The sequence below is a fragment of the Mus caroli genome, chromosome 12, assembly GCF_900094665.2.
Source record: "Mus caroli chromosome 12, CAROLI_EIJ_v1.1, whole genome shotgun sequence".
Lineage (NCBI taxonomy): Eukaryota > Metazoa > Chordata > Mammalia > Rodentia > Muridae > Mus > Mus caroli.
The window spans coordinates 97,131,564-97,154,462 of record NC_034581.1 but is presented as its reverse complement, the minus strand read 5'-3'; the positions used below and the strand labels follow the sequence as shown (position 1 = coordinate 97,154,462).

The 22,899-nt window shown below is 40.9% G+C and overlaps 1 protein-coding gene across 1 annotated transcript in view; it reads right to left on the bottom strand.

Moving 5' to 3' along the window:
* Positions 1-1,532: 1,532 nt before the first annotated feature.
* The window catches only part of Golga5 (golgin A5), a 29,341-nt gene continuing 7,974 nt past the window's right edge, over positions 1,533-22,899 (bottom strand). Inside the window, exons 5-13 of the mRNA XM_029484402.1 lie at positions 22,408-22,531; positions 19,495-19,698; positions 14,818-14,988; positions 12,114-12,242; positions 9,613-9,711; positions 6,881-7,106; positions 5,185-5,290; positions 3,499-3,562; positions 1,533-1,991 (exon numbers count right to left, since the gene is read on the bottom strand). Of these exons, the coding sequence (XP_029340262.1) occupies positions 1,911-1,991; positions 3,499-3,562; positions 5,185-5,290; positions 6,881-7,106; positions 9,613-9,711; positions 12,114-12,242; positions 14,818-14,988; positions 19,495-19,698; positions 22,408-22,531 (1,204 nt within the window). The 3' untranslated portion in view covers positions 1,533-1,910. The remainder of the gene's footprint in view (positions 1,992-3,498; positions 3,563-5,184; positions 5,291-6,880; positions 7,107-9,612; positions 9,712-12,113; positions 12,243-14,817; positions 14,989-19,494; positions 19,699-22,407; positions 22,532-22,899) is intronic.

Genomic DNA, 22,899 nt, shown 5'->3' with positions numbered 1-22,899 from the left:
TTGCTCTGTAGCAGTAGAAATGGTGGTTTTCATAAAGGGCAATTTCTTTTTTTTAAAGATTTATTTATTTATTATATGTAAGTACACTGTAGCTGTCTTCAGACACTCCAGAAGAGGGAGTCAGATCTCGTTACGGACGGTTGTGAGCCACCATGTGGTTGCTGGGATTTGAACTCTGGACCTTTGGAAGAGCAGTCGGGTGCTCTTACCCACTGAGCCATCTCACCAGCCCCAAAAGGGCAATTTCTAGAAAGGGAATTTTAAAAATAATGTTTTTCAACTGACACCTAGAAAATACAAGGCAGTCCAAGAACGATAGATGCATTTTGAAATCCCTTTGACTACATGTACTGGGAACAAGAAGACACTGACTTGGCATTCCCGTAAACCTTCTAATGAGGTCAAGGTTTCACATTACCTTGCCCAGTTTGTGAGTGGTCAAGAGTAATGAATCTGAAACTCAATTAACGGCAAGTGAGTGCAGAGCCGGAAACAGTCAAACACTGCCCAAGCCAAGAATGTGCAGACTGGACAAAAGACTTACAGATGTCCCAACAAAAGCCAGGACTCCACGAAGACGGGAAGTCTGGCAGCACAGCCAAGTTTGTGCTGCTTCCATTTAAGGGCGGAACCTGGTTTTAATCATTTTCCTGAAACATTTCCAAATGAAGAGAAAAAAACAAATCTTAACATCCATTAACAAGACTGACCTCTTCCTAACTCCGTAGCTCACACTGTCGTGGCTCATCCCAGTAAGAATCCTGCTATCGATCTCCTAGTCTCTACACCAAGCCCCCGTTTATATGATGTGGAACATCCTGCCCTTTTCTTTTCTGACACACTGAAAACAAAAGCCCAAATATGCCTGACAGTTATAAAAAATAGGAGACATAAATTTCAAGATATGCAAGGTTCTGAGGACTTTCTATGACCTGTATGCCAGTTCAAGTTGTGACAATGGTGTCACCAAGGTTCTCCGCAGGCATTCAAGTGACCACATCAAGACAGGCCCAAGAGGGGACTGCTGCCACTCGCTGTCCAAGAGCCACATGCATTAACTATATACAAAGAGACCACCAGGACTTGGGTGACAACGTGTGAATGTACAGACGAAGACGAAGAGGAAGGACAATTTAAAGATCATGCTGGTCATACAGGAAACGGTGTACTTACTCACCGTAACTGTCGTATCCCGGCTACAGTATTGGTAAATAGACATCTCCCACATGCTACAAGCAGGGGCTATACACTCCATGAGATACACACTGGGGGAAGCAAGACAACTCAGGGGTAGAAAGGAAAGCAGTGGGGAACTACTACAGTCACCTAGTAACTGCAGCTGTGACTTTCTGTTGCACTCACTGATAACCATCAGAAATGTCTTTAAAGGAGATTAAAGTCGTTATTAAAAAAAAAAAGAAAAATGCACAGTGAATTTTATTTATGTATTTCAAAAAGAATTATACCAAGAATCTAACATGAAAACATTAAATATTTGCAGTTAAATATATGAAAATATAAAGCACTCTAAATTATTAAAAAAGAAATCTTTTTATTTTTATCCCTAAATACAATTAGTTTCCCTGATTATAACCCATAATCAGTGTCACCTAAAATATAGAAAGGTCCGTACAGAGGTGAACACCCTCAAATTGCCTTTTCTCTCTTTCTCTATACCTATCTAGGGAACTGAACTCAGAAAAAGTCGAGCTTAATTTGTCAAATTACTGTCTGCATTTAGAGACTCTTATGGGAATAGGGGAGAGTCAGACACCAGAGAAATAAGTTAAGAGATTAAAAGCTCTCCATGAAGAAACCATCTTGTGCACGGCTGGCAGTCTTGGTGCTGCTCTTTCTGCAGATCCCAGCTCTGGACAATGGCAGGCACGCATGGGAACCAGCGGCTCTGTTCACTTGCCGTACGGTTGGTCATGGTGCATTTCTGGTGAGTAAGTCAGCAGTACAATCATGACCCAGAGGTGCAGCAAAGCCTAGAGGGAGAAAACACAACTCAGGTGCCGGCCAATAAATCAGTCTTTACCTGAGGATTGTACAGGGAGGACGGGGCCATGCTTGTCTTCATACCCATCTGGGACAGAGTCTGGAGCACAGCTGGGGCTCAGTGTGTGTTTACTGGCTGAATAATGGAGAAATGTGTGACCCAATGAGCTCAGGAACAGAGCTGCACACTGCAGACCTCTCAGCTGAGAGGAAAGTCTGAACACCAAACGTTCATGACCCGAATGCAAAGAGGGCTTGGATAGCACTGCTAGACAGACAGATTTTGGCTGGGCTGATATGACCAGAACAGTTCATGTATAACAGTAAGTAGAAGGGACAGTTTCCCCAGCTTTGCTGATGAATAGATGGGGAAGTACACCTGACAGGAACAACATGTCAGTGATACTCGGGGCAGTTTGAATGTCATGAAGTCCCCCCATTGGTTGGGGTGTGTAAACTGTAGGATGCAATACACAGCATCTTACACTGACAGGTACCCAAAGCACTTGTGGCTGCCAGTACCTGGGCAGTTGGCCCCCGTGGTGGTTTGAATATGGTTTGGCCCAGGGAGTGGCACTATTAGAAATTGTGGCCCTGTTGGAGTAGGTGTGTCACTGTGGGCATGGACTTTAAGACCCTTGTCTTAGCTGACTGGAAGCCAGTCTTCTCCTAGCAACCTTCGGATGAAGATGTAGAACTCTCAGCTCCTCCAGCACCTTGCCTGCCTGGACGCTGCCATGCTCCAGCCTTGATAATGGACTGAACCTCTGAACCTGTAAGCCGGCCCCAGTTAAATGCTGTCCTTATAAGAGTTGCCTTGGTCATGGTGTCTGTTCACACCTGACAGTCCCTATGGAGTGCACCCTAAATCTTTTCTGATATCCTTCCTTTTTTTCTTCCTCCCCACTCATCCTCCTTTCTTAAATATTTTTATTTAGAGAAATAATTCTTCCCTCTAGTGAACACAGAAATTTCCTTTAAAAGTAGGTTTCTCTTTCTTAAGAAAATAGCCTTAATTCAGCCTAACCTGTTAAAGCCATCCTCTCTCAGCATAGTGAGTGGGCTTTCAGGCACAACACACATAAACCAATATCTCAAACTACTGCAACTAATTTTGCAACTAAAAATCCAGAGGAAAATGCACTGGCCTTAAAGATCCTTCTAGAAAAATAAAGTAAAACACATGAAAATAATCAAAGCAACTTTGCAGCATTAAGATAAAAATTAAACCAGCTGTTCTATACTGTATTTTTGTCATTAGACAGGCTTAAAAATGGAAGTGACTGTTAACCTACATTACAGCTCATTTTATCAGCAGGAAAACTCAGCACTTATGTTCTCAACATAATAAATGCTAACTTGTAAAGTATTTTAAGAAAAGCTTAATGGTCAAAAATGAGCTGTATTCTCTTTCAAAGTTGATTGGTAAAATACGAATATGATTAGCAGCTAAAACAGCAGACAGAAATCCAAGTGTGGCATTACTTCATTACTCACCATGTAGATGATTACAAACACTCGCGCTATGGGGTATCTTCTGAGAAAAATTCCCAGGCGAATACTGTGCAAATGATGAGAGAGGGAATTACACTCAAGGCCAATCTTCCTGAACTAATATCCAATGCTTTAAAACCCCACTCACACTATCTGTGTGACTACCACAGAAAAATGACTCACATGATCACTTAAAATGTGGTGACACAGGAATACTTCTATCATTATTTGGAGTTAGCAATTAAGACTTCAGCACAAGCAATTACTTGGAAATGGTTAATCTAGAAGTTTCTGCACAGACACACTTTTCCAGAGGGCTAAACTATAGGAACTGAGGCAAGGCCAGGTGTGGTACACACCTTTAATCTCAGCACTGGCAGGTGGATCTCTGTGTGTATGAGGCTAGCCTGGACTATACAGTGTTATAAAGCTGTCTCAAAACAAGACAAAACAAACAAACAAGATAGAAGAAGACGGAAGGAAGGAAGGAAGGAAGGAAGGAAGGAAGGAAGGAAGGAAGGAAGGAAGGAAGGAGATGAACAAACTCAGGCAGACATGAGTGAATGTGACAGAGCAGTGTGATGTGCACCCTCAGTGCTCACAGCTCTTTGCAGGCTTTTCCTTATCAAGATATGTGTGCACATGTGTGTGTGTGTGTGTGTGTGTGTGTGTGTGCATGTTCGTGTGTGCATTCCTGCATAGACACACCTTTCCCTCTCTTACTGTTGCTAACATTTACACTGCAGGAAAGTTCTCTACAGGTGCTATGCAGAATACATGTACCTCAGACAGTGACAAGTCCTGTGGTTTCAGGAACTTTCTCTCTCTCTCCTCTCTTTTTTTCTTTTTTAACACCACAGCTCTATTCTAAGTCATAAAGGCTAAGAAAACATTAGTATTATCACACAAATCATTAATACCATGTCTAACTATAAACACTAAAAGAAAAATTGACATATTAGAGGTTTTTTAGGTATGAATTTTATCAAAACTCTAGATAAAATGTTAAAATATTTTCTTTATAAAGTAAATGCGTATATAAAAATTTTATATGCAAATATCTAAAACAAATTATAAATATTACTTATGGACATGTATAAAACAGAAGTTATAAGGAGTACGTTCAGCTCTATATTGTCGCATCCTTTCTTCAAACCCACAATGAAGTACTGGGATGAGACATCCATCACATGAACACTGAATGAGACAGTTGTGAGATGATGTCACTATGTGGCCCAGGCTGGTCTTGACCTCATGAGGTCAATGTCCCTGTCTATGTCTCTTTAATACAGGCTGAGACTGTTTTCAGTGAATGATGACAGTTTCAGACATCTTTAATCCCAGTACTTAGGAAGCAGAGGCTGGTGGATTTCTGAGTTTGAGACTAGCCTAGTCTACAGAGTGAGTTCCAGCATAGCCAGGGTACACAGAGAAACTCTTGTCAAGAGAAAGGTGGGGAGGGATCAAGAGAGAGAGAATTAAGTAATGACTGCTTCTTGGTAGAGTTTGTTGGAGAAAGGATGGCCAGGATTAACAACTTTTCACAATGCTTAGCCACTGGCAGAGCTTGGGAGTATCAAAAAGGAATAGGGAACTGCCACTTTAAATATTACCTCTGCCCAATGGGCTCAGGGTGACTGGAAGACATTAGTTGAGGGGCCATCACTCCTGCTGAGTGGCACTGCTTACCTAAATTGGTCAATGGAGCTAGCAGCTTTGCGAACCTTCCCATACATTCCTGCCAGATTAGTTTCTGTGTCAGTAAAAAGAACAGGAACATTTCGCAGGCGTGTCCCTATTTAAATAAGAGAAAAGATTAATATAGTAACACTAAAATTGACTTTCGAAGAAAACTAGAGTTTTTCTAGTATCAGATTATATGAAGAAGAATTTCTTAAGACTAAGTTTCTAAGCACCACTGCCAGTGTCAAAGAAACCATAAGAAAGATCAACCAAACAAAATGCTTCAATGTCCACAAGATACTAGTAGACAGTAAAAACTTTACACTATCTGGTGCTGGCAAGAGTCAGTATGCTTTGGCTTTGGCTCTGAGAGAGGCAGTGGCTTCTGCACCTCGGAGGATGCTGGCTCCTAGCTGAGTGCATCCAGCTCCACCCGCTGCAGCCATCATTGCTTACTCCTTCCCCTGGATGCATTAGGACACCCTGCTCATGTACCTAGAACTATGATTCCTGTCTCTGTCTCTCCTTGGCAAACTCCCTCTCAGTGTTTTCCCATCCTAGTAAATAACGATTCCACCCTTGCATCCACTCAGGCCAAATCTTTCACTCTTTTCTTTCAAGCTTTATATCCAATCTGTCAGTAAGTTCTGTCAGCTCACTTTTCAAGTAAATTCTCACATCCCACCATCCCCCACTAATCCCACTCTGATTAAAACTACCATCCCTTAAATGGATTAATGCAAAGGCACCCTGGACTCTCTGCCTTTACTCTTAGCCCTCTGAGATTCCTGGGTTTTTTGTTTGTTTTGTTTGTGGTACTTGGGGAAAAACTCAGGTTGCTTACATGTTAGCAAATGCTGCACCACTGAACCACATCAGCAGAGCAAGTCTAAGTCACCCAGAGCCATCCCGACACAGTGCAATCAGAGCCTGCCTGTTTAACCTCCTTGTGCAGGCAAGCAGCTTCCTCCAAGCTCTCTGCATCCATCGCACACTACCCTCAGCCTCTGACTAACCGGAACACTGTCCTTCCAAACCTCCTCATAGTTCACTTTCTTATCATACTCTTTGGAACTTTGATAATCTGTCTCTTTTCAACTGGATTTTTCATTGGACACCCTACTTAAATTACAACTGATCCCCAAATCTGGCATTCTCTCTTTAATTTTTTTATTTTTAAATTTATGTTAAAGTCAAAGACCTGAGAGATTTGCTCCATGATTTTGTACAAGCTTTATGAGGTTCTAAAGTTAAAAACGCAGATGTGTTGATGTTGGTGCTGACATACTCTTTTTGAATGTGCATCTTAATAATCTACAGACTTTTCTATCATAATTAAAGCACATGGACAAACATGCAAATTAATAAAGACTTCAATACTAATGGTCATTTACTAAGGGATCATGGGAACACATTTCCTTCAACTGTCCTGAAATTTCTATGCTACTGAATTCCTGCCTTGTCTCTGTCTTGTCAAGTATCTTATTATTCCAACATGCTCCCCAACCTCCAGCCCTCTTTCTCCAAGTTTAACCTCATGAGATAATACTCCAATACACATATTTCTGATGATTTTACTAATGGCACAGAACCCAGGTCTTACACTGGGAGAAGAAGCACTAGAGAAAGTTTCTTTTCAATAAAAACAGTCTTTCAGTAATTTTTCAAGATGTTTTTGGCACCATGTCCTTTCTAGGATTACCTTCACCACTGTCGACTCCAGACATGTTAATGGCAGATCCACTGTTGGGCCCCGAGGAGGCAGAGTGCACCTGCTGCTCAAGGCGCTCCAGCTGGAAGACCAGGGAGTTCTTTTCTGTGCTGAGGCTCTCCAGCATGGTCTGTTTCTGGATGAGTGTTTCCGTTAGCTGATGGAGTCGGCTTTCTAGCTCTGACTGGCTGCTGTTGCTTAAAGTTTTGTTGGTAAGCTGAAGAATAAGTTCACTAAATCAGTACAAAGGCTCTATGGTGGATGGAATAGAAAGGTCATGAATTGGGTCCTTGAATCTCTATAATGATTGTTTTCACTGGCTAGAAGTGATTCTTAAACCAAATCAGTAGGCCACACACCAGCAGGGAGGGAATGTAATAGAAGGGATATTTCCTGAAAGCCATATAACACACTGTATACAAGTATTACTTCTACTGTGTATTAACTTCTTGGTTGTTGCTGTTATGAAATGGTCTCCTCTTGTAGCTTTAAGCTCACTACGTAACTCAGGCTGGCCTCCAATTCATGACTCTCCTGCCTCAGCTTCCTGAGTGCAGAGGTTACAGGCAGGAGCCCATCAAGCTTGGCTTCTGTTCTGGTTTTGTATCATGAATACACGTGACTATGAAGACACTGTAAACTGTGTTCTTACTAGTGACATGGTCAAGTTTACAGGACACAGTTCAACAGTGTGTCTGCGAAGTGTAGCCCCATGAAGACCGTGCTCTACGATCCCCTAGCAGTGTGGCTTCCCATCATCATACACAAGCCACTTTCAGTTCTAGCACCAGAGTTTGCTTTTGCCTGTTCCTGAGTGAACAACTTTCCTACAAGAATAGCACATTATGGATTTAATCTTTCTGTTTTTATTTTTTGATTTCAAGTGTATGAGTGTTCTGTCTACATGTATATCTGTACAACTATTCATGCCTAGTGCTCGTGGAGGTCAGTAGAGGGCTTCCTGGAACCAGAGTTACAGATAATTGTGAGCCACCACGTGGATGCTGGGACTCAAGCATCCTAGGTCTTCTGGGTGAACAGCCAGTAGTTTTAATTACTGAGCGCTCTCTCCAGCTCCTGTATAAACCAGTTCACAACTGGTTTATTCATTCACCCCTAGAAACACCTGGTTTATTTCCAGTTTGGACTGTTCAAGAGTAAATGCAGAACTCAAAGTGTGTTTGTAGGATACACCTGGAGTCACAGGGACAATGGATGACAACCTCACCAGAAACAGCCAGCTGCCTGCAAAAAGTGGTGGTGCATGACTGCATGACTGTAAGCCTAGAGCTTGGAGCCGAGGCAGGATTATAGTACATTCAAGGTCACCCAGGACTAAACAGCAAGACCTTGTCTCAAAAACAAACAAACAAACAAAATACAATTTAAAAAAAAATGAAGGGAGAGCCAGTTTCCCCAGTGCTGTGCAGTCTACAACACAGGCTTCTCACCCCAAAGCTGAGCCACTGTCTTGGGAGTGGAGTGGGACCTATCCTGATAACCCTGTGACCCCGAGCACCTGCTCACAAGCTCGTCTGACCATTTGGGGAAGGTCTATTCAAGCCTTCTGTCCTCTAACAACAATGTTATGGCAGCTTCCGGTCAACAGGAATTCTTACACTGGTTATCTGCTTGCCAAAGCTGGCCATGTATGACATGTCTGAGGCAGCGCTGGGAGGGCAGAGGAGGTGTTGGGCGCCTCCTCTTCAGCTTGCGACTGTCCTTTTTTCACGTCTGCACTGCCTTTTGGTAAGCAGAAATTTAAATTTTGATGAATTCAGTTTATAGTTTTTTCTATGACTAGGCCTTTTGTGTCTCCTCTAAGAAATCTTTCTTCTAAACTGCATAAACGGGATCTGACACTTTCTTTCTAGTCCTTATAAGCTTAGGCCTAGCCTCATCAAAAACAATCTTTGAGGCTGGTTATGATGGTACATGCCTTTAATCCCAGTATGAAAAGAGGCAGAGGCAGGTAGATCTCGGTGAGTTTGAGACCAGCCTAATCTACACAATGAATTCCATACTAGCTAGGACTGGAAAAAAAAAAGTAAACTTTACAAAAGGGACAATGATTTTTTTTTATTGTTCCTTATAATAGTCTTGAAAGAATGAAAACCATATATAGGTGCCATTTAATATATATATATGTGTGTGTGTGTGTGTNTGTGTGTGTGTGTGTGTATTTTTGTTTTGTGGGGTTTTGTTTTTTGTTTTTTTTTTGGGGGGGGGGGGGGTGGTTTGAGACAGGGTCTCTCTGTGTAGCCCTGGCTGTCCTGGAACTCACTTTATAGACCAGGCTGGCCTCGAACTCAGAAATCCACTTGCCTCTGCCTCCCAAGTGCTGTGATTAAAGGCATGCGCCACCACCGCCCAGCTTATTTTATATTAAGAAGTAGAAGTGTAGTGACTTTATAAATGTCCTACTAATTGATACTGTGAAGATCAGCCAGTAGATTTTTGATAGGAAAAAGAAACCATGAATGTGATAATCAGCATGAACATACTAGGGTGAGAAACCATAAATTTTGGAGATAAATCTAACCTCACATGAAGTGGCTACAAGACACTTCCACCAAAGGAAGCCATGGTGTATGTAAATGAAGATTCAAGTAGTGCAAGATGAAACATCTATAGCAGCCCCAAACCTCACAATAAATTCTGAAGGATGTGGAAAGAGAAGGCCTTGCTGAAGCAACTCAGGTCACCCACTTCCCCATCCCTACCTGGTTCCTCAGTTTTTGAATTTCTTCCTCCCGATCTTTAATCCTGCTTTGCAGTGTGTTCTTTGTTCTATGAAGATCTTCCTCCATGTAACGGGATTCCTAGTGTGAGGAGTGAACAAATCAGTCTGAGTGTGCTCACACCAAGGACTCAGTTCATATCCCAACCACACTGCATGGGCCACATGGATGTGCGTGGGTCTGATGGGAAGTCAATTCTTCAGCATGATGCTGTAAGCACTGCACTAGGGTAAATCATTAAAAAATACAAAATATTCTTACCTTACAGCAATGAGGAAGAATGGGACATCGTTTATGAATGTAAAGTTTATTATAGAATAGTATTATTACTGATTATGAAAACAAACTGAAGAAATTTGCTATCTATAATAAACATAGATGTTGTTAGTAATACAGTGTTCATAAATAATTTTTTAAAAATATAAACGGCTCTGTGGTTACAAGCCTGATAGTCTGATAAAGGTTTACCAGATTTCTTCCATGTTCTAGGTCTGTAACAGTTCAAGGTTGAAATTACTCAATATGGTACAAATCTAGTTTTAAATTAAATACTGAATCTCTGATAAGTAAGTAGCCTACAGCTACAGTCAGCTCATGTGCCTCTACTTCACAATTTTTTTTAAATTTTTTTTTTTTAGTTTTTTTAAGATAGGGTTTCTCTGTGTAGCCCTGGCTGTCCTGGAACTCACTTTGTAGACCAGGCTGGCCTCGAACTCAGAAATCTGCCTGGCTCTGCCTCCCATGCGCTGGGATCAAAGGCGTGCACCACCACACCTGGCTCTACTTCACAATTTTAAAAATGGCATTGGGAAAGACTATAGGAAAACATCTCGAATAATAAAATATTATCCTCTATCAATCACATTAAATTGCTGCTCTTTGATACATAGCAGCTCCTTGAATTAACTGCATTGTAATTCTGAAAGGACAGCTAATCTTACAATTATATATTAACTAAAGCAGCCTGTGATACACATGTTTTGAAGGTCTCTGCTTGGTTCTTCTCTTAACAGTTACAAAATAATTTTAAATATAATTTCCATAAAAAATCCTAATGAAAAACCCATTTAAAAATTTAAATACACTTGGGCTGGTGAGATGGCTTAGTGGGTAAGAGCACCCGACTATTCTTCCGAAGGTTCGGAGTTCAAATCCCAGCAACCACATGGTGGCTCACAACCATCCGTAACGAGATCTGACTCCCTCTTCTGGAGTGTCTGAAGACAGCTACAGTGTACTTACATATAATAAATAAATAAATAAATCTAAAAACATTAAAAAAAATTTAAATACACTTAAGAAAATAAAGAGATTTTAAAATACACAAAATTAGAAATATTATGGGTGATACACTAAGAATCACAAGTATAATTTTCTATAAATTGAATGGTACCAACTTTTTACTGTATGAAGTAAGATAGCAAGAGCTAACAACAGGCCGGGCATGGTGGTGCACGCCTCTAATCCCAGCACTTGGGAGGCAAAGGCAGGTGGATTTCTGAGTTTGAGGCCAGCCTGGTCTACAAAGTGAGTTCCAGGACAGCCAGAGCTATACAGAGAAACCCTGTCTTGAAAAACCAAAAAAAAAAAAAAAAAAAAAAGAGCTAACAACAGTAGCAGTTATTACTATGTCATTTTACATGATAATAGTAGATATTACTATGAGAGGTAACATCTTACTCTGAAAATGTGGCTACAACATGTTTAACATCAACTGCTTCAATACAGAAACCAGTATGTAGAATATACATATATAGAAACTACAATATACTGATGTAAAATAATTTGGCTTGGGGAACTAACAGCAAGCAGCTAATATGGCACCAACAGTGTTCCGAGCAGGGGAAGTGGATGTAATGAGCAGTTTTGTGTTTTTTTACATTCCCTGACAGACAGATAGACATATGAAGTGGAAAGAATTCTAGAGCTGAGCAGTGGTGGTGCACGCCTTTAATCCCAGCACTTGGGAGGCAGAGGCAGGCGGATTTCTGAGTTCGAGTTCAAAGCCAGCCTGGTCTACAGAGTGAGTTCCAAGACAGTCAGGGCTATACAGAGAAACCCTGTCTCGAAAAACCAAAAAAAAAAAAAAAAAAAAAAAACAAGAGGGGTGCATGCCTTTAATCTATGCCCCCCCAAAAAAAAGTGAGAGAGAGAGAAAAGGCACTCTCATGAAGTCTGACAACCTCAGTTCAAAACCCAGAACCCATGTAAACATGGAAGAAGAGAACCAACAGCACAAAGTTGTCCTTTTGACTTCTACAAGCAAGCACTGGCACATATGTGGTAGCATGCGTATGCCTATACTCAATACCATATATACAAACAATAATGATAAACAGTAAAAAAACAAAACCAAGCAAGCAAACAAAACCTCAAACCAGAGAGGGTAGGATGGAAAGGCAAGCGGAACCTGCAAGCTCCCACCTAACACAAACTCTCTGAGCCCATGTAACAAGCTTTCTCGGGAGGTGCCCTCTCCTTACCTGCTTCATTCGTTCCAGCTCCGTCTCCAGCTCTTGCTTAGATGTCCTCTGCTTAGCTATCTGGTCTTGCAGATCTTGTAATTGTTCTCTTGCTGATTCAGCCTCACTAACCTGCTGAGCCTCCATGTCCTAAGAAGAACCATACAGGTGAAAGCAAAAGCCAAAGGGTTCTGTTCAACACACACTGAACCAGTCTCACATCCTGTGGACTGGGCTCAGCAGTTCCCAGAGGGACAGGGATCACAGGAAGGAAATCAGCTACTTTTACTATGTGATTTGGGTAGCAGTGAGTGAATGATCACGATGCCCCAGCTGCCTGGCCCACAACCCTCTTAGCCTTATGATTGAGCAGTAGTTTGCTAGGAGATTCATGCCTCTATTGAAAAGTTAACACTTTCAAAGAACAATACCCAAAGCGACTTCACTACAACAGTTCTTTCTGTTGCTGTAGGCTGGCGCTTGTGTATCACCCATGAGCACACAGAGAGAATATCTATCCTGACATCACCAAGGTTAGCGTGTGAGCTGCTTCTATCTGCCCAATTTCATACCTTCCCATTTTTCAAACTCACAAGCAAGCTAGAAGTATTGGTGCCTTTAATCCCAGAAGTTGGAAAGGCAGAAGTAGGTGCATCTGTGAGTTCAAGGTCAGCCTGGTCTAAAGATCAAGTTCCAGGACAGTCAAGACTACACAAGAGAAACCCTGTCTCAAGAAATGAAAATAAACAAACAAATCTTCCAAGTACAAAGACTGGAGCTCCAGGTTCCTGCATTTCTCCACACAGGTTAACCACCAGCCCAGGCAGCAGGAGATGAGAGCCAACATTTTCTGCATCTCACCCTTTGAAGCACTGAGACCATAACACAATCCTCCAAACTCACACACTTTTGTGAACTCAAAGGAAAAAACAACAACAACAATTATATTTTCCCAGCCTTGGAGTTCATGGGGTAGCAAAGCAAACGTTGCCAACAACTCAGGTCAACTCTCCAGCGTCAGAGAGAACCCCAGGGGCAAGAGCAAGTGCTTGGAGCTGGGCTCCAGTCCTCCATCCAGCACTTCAGCTTTTTCTCTTCTCTGTGCCTGAATTTCTTCAAAGATAAAAAGAGAGTAACACCTCCCTCTCAGGGCTACAAAGAAGATGTTAGGACGGGTGTCTAGTGTGTGGCACTAAGTGCTCAGTAAATTTAACATAATGATTACTAGCAGCTTTTTAACATTTGATATGTATATCTATTTTTAATTAAAAGATTATTATGATGGTGTCTATGGATGACGAAGGGCATGCTTGCCACTGTGTGTATATGTAGGTAAGAGGACGATGTGAAGTCAGCTCTTCCCTTCTACCCTTATGTAGGTTCTGGGGACTGAGCTCAGGTTGTCAGGCTTGTACAGCAAGCGCCTTTATCTGCTGTGCCAGCTCCCCAGCTCCACTAACAGCTTCTTTATTTCATAAGTTGTAGTGCTTTTTATAGATCTAATACAGATTTTATAAACTTCTTCAGCAGGGGTAAGAAAAATGGGTCAATGTCATTCATGATGCTGGGATGAAATAATACAAGTTGGTCTTATGTTTTCTACCCAAAAAGGATTGAACAGATAATGAGTAAAGTTATTAGCATCTATACAATTTCTAATTTGACATGACTAAATTCTTTGAAATTCATATCTATTTACAAAGTTTAAATGATTCTACTTAGAAGAAAAAGGACTACAAGGTTCATTACCCTGCATTTAATCTATCACCAGAGACTACCCTATGATCAAAGATCCCCTACTTATGTGGAATAAATGGCCTAACTTATTGTTTTGTGCTAGGGGAATTGGACTGAGGGCTCCCAAATGCTAGGCAAGCAAGCTATTACTGAGTCACATCCCCAGATGGTTCCTTTTAGATTAAACACAACACTTATACACAAACTACAATTATAAGACTATGCATAAAACTGTAATTAGTTTCTGAACCCATGCTAATACAAGGAAACATTTCAGTTTTATAGAAAAACTCGGGGCTGGTGAGATGGCTCAGCGGGTAAGAGCACTGACTGCTCTTCTGAAGGTCCTGAGTTCAAATCCCAGCAACCACATGGTGGCTCACAACCACCCGTAATGAGATCAGATGCCCTCTTCTGTCATGTCTGAAATCAGTTACAGTGTACTTAAGTATAATAATAAATAAACCTAAAAAAAAAAAAAAAAAAGAAGAAAAGAAAAGCCCCAACTAATTTACTTTTAAATAGCAGAATTTAAGATCTAAACATTTAAAGATCCTTGTCAGTTTCCTGGTGCAACTTTTTTTGTTTTTGTTTTTGTTTTTCGAGACAGGGTTTCTCTGTGTAGCCCTGCCTGTCCTGGAACTCAACTCTGTAGACCAGGCTGACCTTGAACTCAGAATTCTGCCTGCCTCTGCCTCCCAAGTGCCAAGGTGTGTGCCACCACGCCCGGCTTCCTGGTGCAACTTTAGGCTTAAGTATATAGCAGCATTCGGTTCATACTTCACAAGTATTTGTCACCTCTTGGAGTTAGTCAACAGACAAACCTACTCCTGTAGACATATTTCTATATGGTAATTAACATTCTAGCAGAATGAAACACATTGTTTCAATAATTCCATCTCCCCCTAAAATACCGAATCATAACCTGATTTCAAACTGATGTAGCTGAGGGAAATGGTTGTCTGGTATGCTAAACAATGGATGTTACCTGTAGCTCAGACCTCAGCTGATGCATCTGGCCCATCAGCTTCTGGATTTCCTCCTTCTGCATCTCCTTCTCATGCCGAAGTTCTTCTAGTTCCATGCTGCTAGCAGTGCTGCTATCTAGGCCTTCAAAGCTTGAGCCTTCCTTTAAGCTGTTGATCAGTTTTTCTTTAGACTGTTGTGAAACAGAGCATAATTAAGCAAAGATGGTATCAGCTTATTATTTTTTTTTAGATTTATTTATTATACCTGTTTAAGTATTTTGCCTATAAGCATGTCTGTGTACCATATGAAGGCCTGGTTACCACAGAAGTCAGAAGAGGGCATCAAATCCTCAAGAACTAGTATAGGTGGGCACTGAGAACTAAAGCCTCTCTAAGAGCGACCAGTGCTCTCAACTTCTGAACCATCTATTCAGGCTCTAGTTTGTACTTTACTGCATTGTATTTATTTTTTTTTTTTTTTTTTTTTTTTAATGATGCCAGAGACTGAGCCCAGGGTCACACACATGCTAAGCACACTTCTCCCCGCTAGCTTACATAGTGTCTGTCATCTCACCATACAGAAACAAAGCCCCCAGACATTTATCCACAGAGGAAATCCATAGCTCACTGAAGTCGTAGGGATAAAAATGCAGGAGAACTTTGCTGTTTGTCCCTAGATCTTAGTTCCCATGATCATGTTATAGTTGCAAATGTTTCATAAGATTTCCCTCTTATGTTTTCTTCTTGTTCTTCTTTTCCCAGTAATACTCCAGCTTATGCTTAGAGAGCATATATAATGCACTTGGTACTGCACTAAGAGCTCTGTGAGATAAAGATAGCATTCCTTGCTGGAATTAAAGATAGCACACTCTGCTTCACAACTCAACAGGAAATTAGTAGCACCAGCAGAAGAAAGCAATAAACTCACGCAAAGGGGAATTGATCAGAATGTCAGAGTTCTGAGCTGGATAGGAGGCGTCACCTGAAAGCATGCCCAGTGAGACTAAAATAGAGCATATTTAAAACAGACAGAGAAAACAAAGAAGCATGGTGTGGGTGGGAAAGCACTATGGGAGGCAGCTCAGGGAGTTCGTGTGGGTGATGCCAGGCTAAATGTCATTTATTTTTGTTTTGTTTGAGATGGAGCCTTACACTGTAGTCCTGGGTGGCCTTGAACTTGTCAAAATCCTGCTTCAGTATCCTAAGTGCCAAAGTAACAGGCAGGTGCCAAATTATCTGGAGGCCAAATTATTTCATTTGACTTGGTAGGCTAAATCAAATTACCAGACAGTGAGCAGGGAAGTGCTGTGACAGCATTTCAGGGGGGTTGATCAGGCAGTGGGGTATAGCAAGTGTGCAAATCATGGTCCATGGGCCTATCTGGCCAGTTTCTATACAGCTCAAAAGCTAAACATGTTTTTTCACATTCAAATGGATTATAAGAAGAAAAACCAAAGAGTATACAATGGCAACTATTTAGCCCATAGAATATATAATACTTATTATGCGGTCCTTTACTGAAAAATCTGTGGCTCCCTGGAATGAAGGATGAGCAGAAAGAAGAGATCATTAGATCTCTTATGAAGATCTTAGATGATCTTATGAAGATCAACGTATCAAGCTCCTGTTCTCAACCAGTAAGAATTAAATCTTTCATCTTGAGTACAGAATTTTAGTTATTCCTCTTTCAAAAATTTTTTTTCCTTTTCACTTTAAAGATTTATTTTATGTATAGGAGTACACTGTAGCTGTCTTCAGACACACCAGAAGAGGTCATCAGATTTCATTACAGATGGTTGGGAGCCACCGTGTACTTGATGGGAATTGAACTCAGAACCTCTAGAAGAGTAGTCAGTGCTCTTAACAGCTGAGCCATCTTTCCAGCCCATCTTTCCTTTTTTAAGTGGCAGAACTATAGGCATTTCCCTTTCTTTTCTTTTTTCTTTTCTTTTCCTTCCTTTCCCTTTTTCCCCCTTTTCCCTTTTTCCCTTCCCCTTTCCCCTTTCCTTTCCTTTCTTTTTTAAAAGTACTAGAGGCCCAGAATCATTTGAAGGTGATGATAAGAATTTTATTATATGTAAGTACACTGTAGCTGTCTTCAGACACCCCAGAAGAGGGCATCAGATCTCATTATGGATAGTTAGGAGCCATCATGTGGTTGCTGGGATTTGAACTCACAACCTTTGGCAGAGCAGTGAGTGCTCTTAACCGCTGAGCTATCTCTTTAACCTGGCATTTCCATTCCTTTAGATTTTATTTTTTCAAATTTGCTATAATGAACATCACTGCTTATAAACTGCTTCCCACTACAATCATAAGACCCTTGGCAATGGCCTTTTGTTATGTTGCCAGTTTAGCTGTAACTACCTTTAGGTCTTCACCTCTCCTTTTTGAGAATCCCAGGGATTCCATATGCCAAATCCAACAATTCGATCTTGCCCTCATCAGGCCACAGAAGCTGCCTAACTCTCTCCCCTGGCCCAGCTTTTTCCTGGTTCTCCAAATACTGGCCACTCTTTTGGGGGAGTTTTCTTTGCCCAGTCTGTAAATGCTGATGTTTATAATAATGTACTTAGCCATAGGCTTTCTCCTCTCAAGCTGTATACTACTCATGATTAATTTTACTTACACTCTTTTTTTTTTTTTTTTTTAGAGGGTTTCTCTGTGTAGCCCTGGCTGTCCTGTTACTCACTTTGTAGACCAGGCTGGCCTTGAACTCAGAAATCCGCCTGCCTCCCGAGTGCTGGGATTACTTCCACTCTTTGATGCTCTCCCATGGCCAATGCCATACCTCTCTGCTGAGCTTCAGGCTTGAATTTCTAATTACCTTCCTAACATTCACATCAATATCACATCAATTTCTCAACCATATCATAATTTGCCATAACCCTTCAACCCTAACATGCTGCCATTCCTATTTGTCTCTTTCAGAGGACAAGAGACAACCTCCTTACATGCGAGCAGAAACCCAGAGTCACTCCAGAGTCCAGCTGACTCCTTTCCTTTCTGATTAAATTTTCAATGTAAATTTCTCAAATATTCAATCTTCTACCTCTTAGCTACCCTCACTAGCTTTCCTCACTTCACAAACCTCCAATCACCTGTTGGCATTCACCTGCCTCTGATCTCACCATCTCCCTGTTCCTGCATTACATTTCTTGAGTACCAGATATTGTTTTGGGATGCAATGATGAGCAAGATAGTGTCCAGCTCTAGCTTAAGTTCGTCACTGCTGCTACACGTCTTAATTTCAAATCTCACCTAGAACCTCTCTCCCCTAACCTACGTTATTCTCCAGCAATGAGCACTAGTTCCCCAGGCACATAATGTTCTCTCAGGAACCCTGCCTCTGGCACAGCTTCTTATCTGAAATCTCTACCCATGTGTGAGCCTTCGTACCTATTCTTCAATGTTCTCTTTATAGTGTCAGCTCAGTGCAGTGAACCCTGGCATCCTTGAGCACCTAAAGGCTTCTTTCTCTTCCCCAAGTCCCATTGTATTGCATCAATGACTTTACCCTGTCAAATATTTTGATTTTTATAATTCTGCTAAGCTGAATGTGTCCTTAAATCAAAAGAAAAAAAAAAAACTACTAAAGTTTTGTAAATGGCTGTGGGTTCATGCTTTACTATTGTTTGAGTGATATTTACTAGGGCAAAACAATGAGGAAGGTGGTTTAGGAGTTGAGACTCGCAAAAACTAAACAGCAAGCAGCAAGAGTCAGCGGTCAGGAGTTGAGTAGAGCCATGGCTGAAGTCTCTGAGGCGACAGGTGGAAGCAAATGAGCACACATCAGTGCGAGGTAGGAAAGAGGGTCTAGGACCTAAAGGCACGTTTAGTCTTTGGAGCCTGGGAAGAGAACCCAGAGAGGTGGAGACAATGACAAGAGGACAAACTAGGAGCCAAGGTGGTGTGTGGCACAGAAGACAGGTGCTCCAAGATGGAGGGAGAATGACAGAGCCAACTGTGTTTTCAAAGTCAAAATGTATGCAAACAACATTAACAAATGACACCAAATATAAATTCAGGTCACTCTAGACCTTTTTGAGAAGATAATTTTAGAAATGCAATAGACAATAATTATATGATGGAACAAAGGGAACAAGTACTTAATAAACGAAGACAGGATAGCCCCAAGCATTCTGATACATTTGCAATTGAGACAAAAACAGGGGACAGACAGTTCAATGAAGAAGGGCTACAACAAAGCAAAACAAAACAAATGCAAAAGAACAACTTATTTTTTTTCCTTTGGGAGGGGTCCGATCTAGTCTTCATTCTTCTACTAGTGACCACCACATGCTTTCATGAGCTAAGACACAGTAGCTGTAGACACAAACACACAAAAACAAAGAAACAACTCAAATTGAAGCAAGCAGACAGACTCCATGCAGACAGGCAGACTAACCTAAATATAAATGGAAGCACGTGTTTTCTCTCTGATGAGATGTTGAGGGCTACACTGGTGACTACAGTTTTTATAGGAACCACCACAGGAGCACAATATAGCTGCTTAGCAACAACAGCATCATCAGAGATGAAGATCTTACCAAGCAAGCAGTGGTAAGATTGAGAATTTCTACCCTTTTCATCAGAGTTCAATGTGCAGCAGGGCAATACAGCCAACACATGCCCCAGTGTGTAGAGGGCTGCCGTCTCCCATAGAACGGCACATCGGAGTGTGCACTCATGCTTACTTGGAGTATCCGTGTAGCTTTTTGCTTGTAGTCAACTAACTCCTGCTTAGCAGACTCCAAGCTTGACCTGTGTAGCTTGACTTGCTGCTGGAGTTCATCAACCTTCTTCTTCTCCTCGGAGTACTTTCTTTCTGCCAGAGTAACTGCTTCTGCCAAATTCTGACGTTCCACTTCCATTTTGTTAAGGCGTGCAGCAAACTCACTCTGTGGTAAATTTTATATTATACATATTCAATTGCTTAGCTTGAAATATACTTATAACCATGAATTCAAATATCTTAAGGGAATTTACTAGCTCTGACTAAAAATGAGGAGGAAAAAAAATTGAAAAAATATAAAGTTGTGGCTCCCAAGCACAGCAATACAGGTCAACTAGGAGTCAACTAGGAGTTTGTTCAAGGTGCTACAAGGTCTTTTCTAGGCTTAGTGAACTGTAATTTCCAACTTTGGTTGTAGGGCTCTTGTTTTCTAGGAACTATGACAGGTGAGCCAGGTACAGTGTTGCACACCTAACTTCAGTACTTCGGACGTTGAGGTAGAACCCATACAGGTTAGTGAGGACCACATTCTATTGTATTTTAGTTAATTTAATTTTGAGTCAGTCTTTTGCTGAACCTGGAGCTCACCATGGCTAAACTAGCTGGCCAGAGAGCTCCAGGAATCTGCCTGACTCCCTGCTAACTCAGAGCTGAGGTCACAGATTTGTGCTTCCGTGTCCACCGTTTCACATGAGTCCCAACTCAGGTCCTCGTGCTGGCATAGCACACAACTTACTGAAGGATCTCACCAGACTCTGCTTCATTATATTTTTATGGCCTTAATAGGATTTCCTTGGGCTGGTGAGATGGCTCAGTGGGTAAGAGCACCCGACCGCTCTTCCGAAGGTCCAGAGTTCAAATCCCAGCAACCACATGGTGGCTCACAACCATCCGTAACGAGATCTGGCGCCCTATTCTGGAGTGTCTGAAGACAGCTACAGTGTACTTACATATAATAAATAAATAAATTTTTAAAAAAAGTTTAATAGGATTTCCTTGTATGAACATTACCACAACCTGTTTATCCCAGCAGCAAATGCCATTTGTATTTCTAGATTCCCCAGAATATGAATATAGCTCTACACACAATCAAAAAAATTTTATGTGAATATACATTTTTTAATCTCTGGGGTCAATACCTAAAGTAGAACTGTTAGACCATATAAGAATTCTATGTCTCTATGTGTAGCTTCTTGAAGAACCGCCTGTTCTTAGAAAAACTTCTGAATATTTTTAAAACAACTTAGGTAATATGACTCTTGTTCATTTGTAAATTTTAAGGAATCTAAGTACAGACCAAATATCCCTGAAGACAGTTTCAATATCTGAGTGTCTAAATTCCAATGTGCTTGCTGTAAGTGCAACTCACAAATGTTTTAAAGATTCAGAAGACAGAAGAGAATGTAAAATATCTTACTTATATTTTAAAATATGAGTTATATATTGAAACACAGGTTGTTTGCCCCTTATCAAAAATTTCCCAGGACCAGGAAGAAGTATCTCAGATTTTTTTTTTTTTAGAATGTTTGTAGATATAAAATAAGAATTTGCAACCTTGGCTATTCACTGGTATTACCCTTGAGTCTTATAAAACTAAACCATTTAAATTGGGCATGCCCTGGACCCAAGCACTAGGAGGCAGAGCAAGCAGAACTCCAAGTTTGAGGGTAGCCTGGTTTACAAAATGAGTTCCAGGACAGCAAAGGCTTTATGGTGAGACCCTGTCTCAGAAGCAATATAAAAACAAAAACGAAGTAGCCCTCAAGCACTAACACCTTCATTGGATTCAAACAGGTATCTCTTAAGACCTGTAAAGACCAGATATGGTGGCACACACCTTTAGTTTCAGCAGAGGCAGGCAGATCTCTGAGTTTGAGGCCAGCCTGGTCTACAGAGCAAGTTCCAGAAGAGCCAAGGCTATACAAAGAAACCCTGTCTCAAAAGACAAAATACAAGGGGCTGGCTAGATGGCTCAGTAGATAAGAACACTGACTGTTCTTCCAGAGGTCCTGAGTTCAAATCCCAGCAACCACATGGTGGCTTACAACCACCTGTAATGAGATTTGACACCCTCTTCTGGTGTATCTTAAGGCAGCTACAGTGTACTTATGTATAATAATAAATAAATCTTTGGGCCGGAGAGAGCTGGGCAGACCAGAGTGAGCGAGCTTGACTGGAGCGAGCAAAGGTCCTAGAAATTCAATTCCCAACAACCACATAAAGGCTCACAACCACTTGTACAGCTACAGTGTACTTATTTTTTTAAAGATTTATTTATTATTATACATAAGTATACTGTAGCTGACTTCAGACACACCAGAAGAGGGCATCAGATCTCATTACGGGTGGTTGTGAGCCACCATGTGGTCACTGGGAATTGAACTCAGAACCTTCAGAAGAGCAGTCAGTGCTCTTACCTGCAGAGCCATCTCGCCAGCCCCTACAGAGTACTTATATACATAAAATTTAAAAAATCTTTAAAAAAAAAAAACAAAAAACAAATAAAGAAACAAACCAAAAACCAAAAAACCAATTTTCTCTTGAAATAAATGAATCAGGTTAAACTAGATCTAGACAAGACTAAATAAAAATAAATAAGATGCCACAAACTACCACTTAGTGAAATAGCAATGATTGTTACATCTAAATTGATTGACAGATACACAGTTCTGATGAATATTAACCATTTTAATTTTCTTTCAAATAAAAATAATTTAGCAAGGATTAAGATAATTTTTTCAAATACCCAGGTTTTTGTTTGACAAAATGTACAGTAAGATTCGGTGGATGATCTGAGGTGGTATGAAGTACAAAGGCATCCCTCCCTCCCTCCCTCCCTCTGTACTAAGAGAACACACACAGTATCCCCTCTAACCTGCATTTGTTTGTAGCTCTCTTGCTCTCTCTTTAGAGTGGCATCAGCTTCATGCAGCCTCTCTTGAAGAGTTTGCAGAGCTTGATTCTGTAGGCTACTACCTTCATTGTGATCCTGCATTATTCTAAAAAATATAAAATAAAATTGTATCACATGAAAGAATGCATTTCCACAGGGAACAAGCAATCAGGCACCATGATTCTTAGAGCATCTATAAATTAGTCAAGCAAAGATGGTCTAAGACATTCTTAAAAGAATAGTTTTAGGCCATACATAAGTACATACCATATATTAAATAATGGATGGTGGCACTATACTTTTCAAATACTCTTAAATTTAGAGTTTGCTAACCATGTATCTCAAGGGTCAAAAAAAGTGAATCCATTTTATTTTGTTTTGTTTTGTTTTTTGCTTTTTCGAGACAGGGTTTCTCTGTGTAGTCCTGGCTGCCCTGGAACTCACTCTGTAGACCAGGCTGGCCTTGAACTCAGA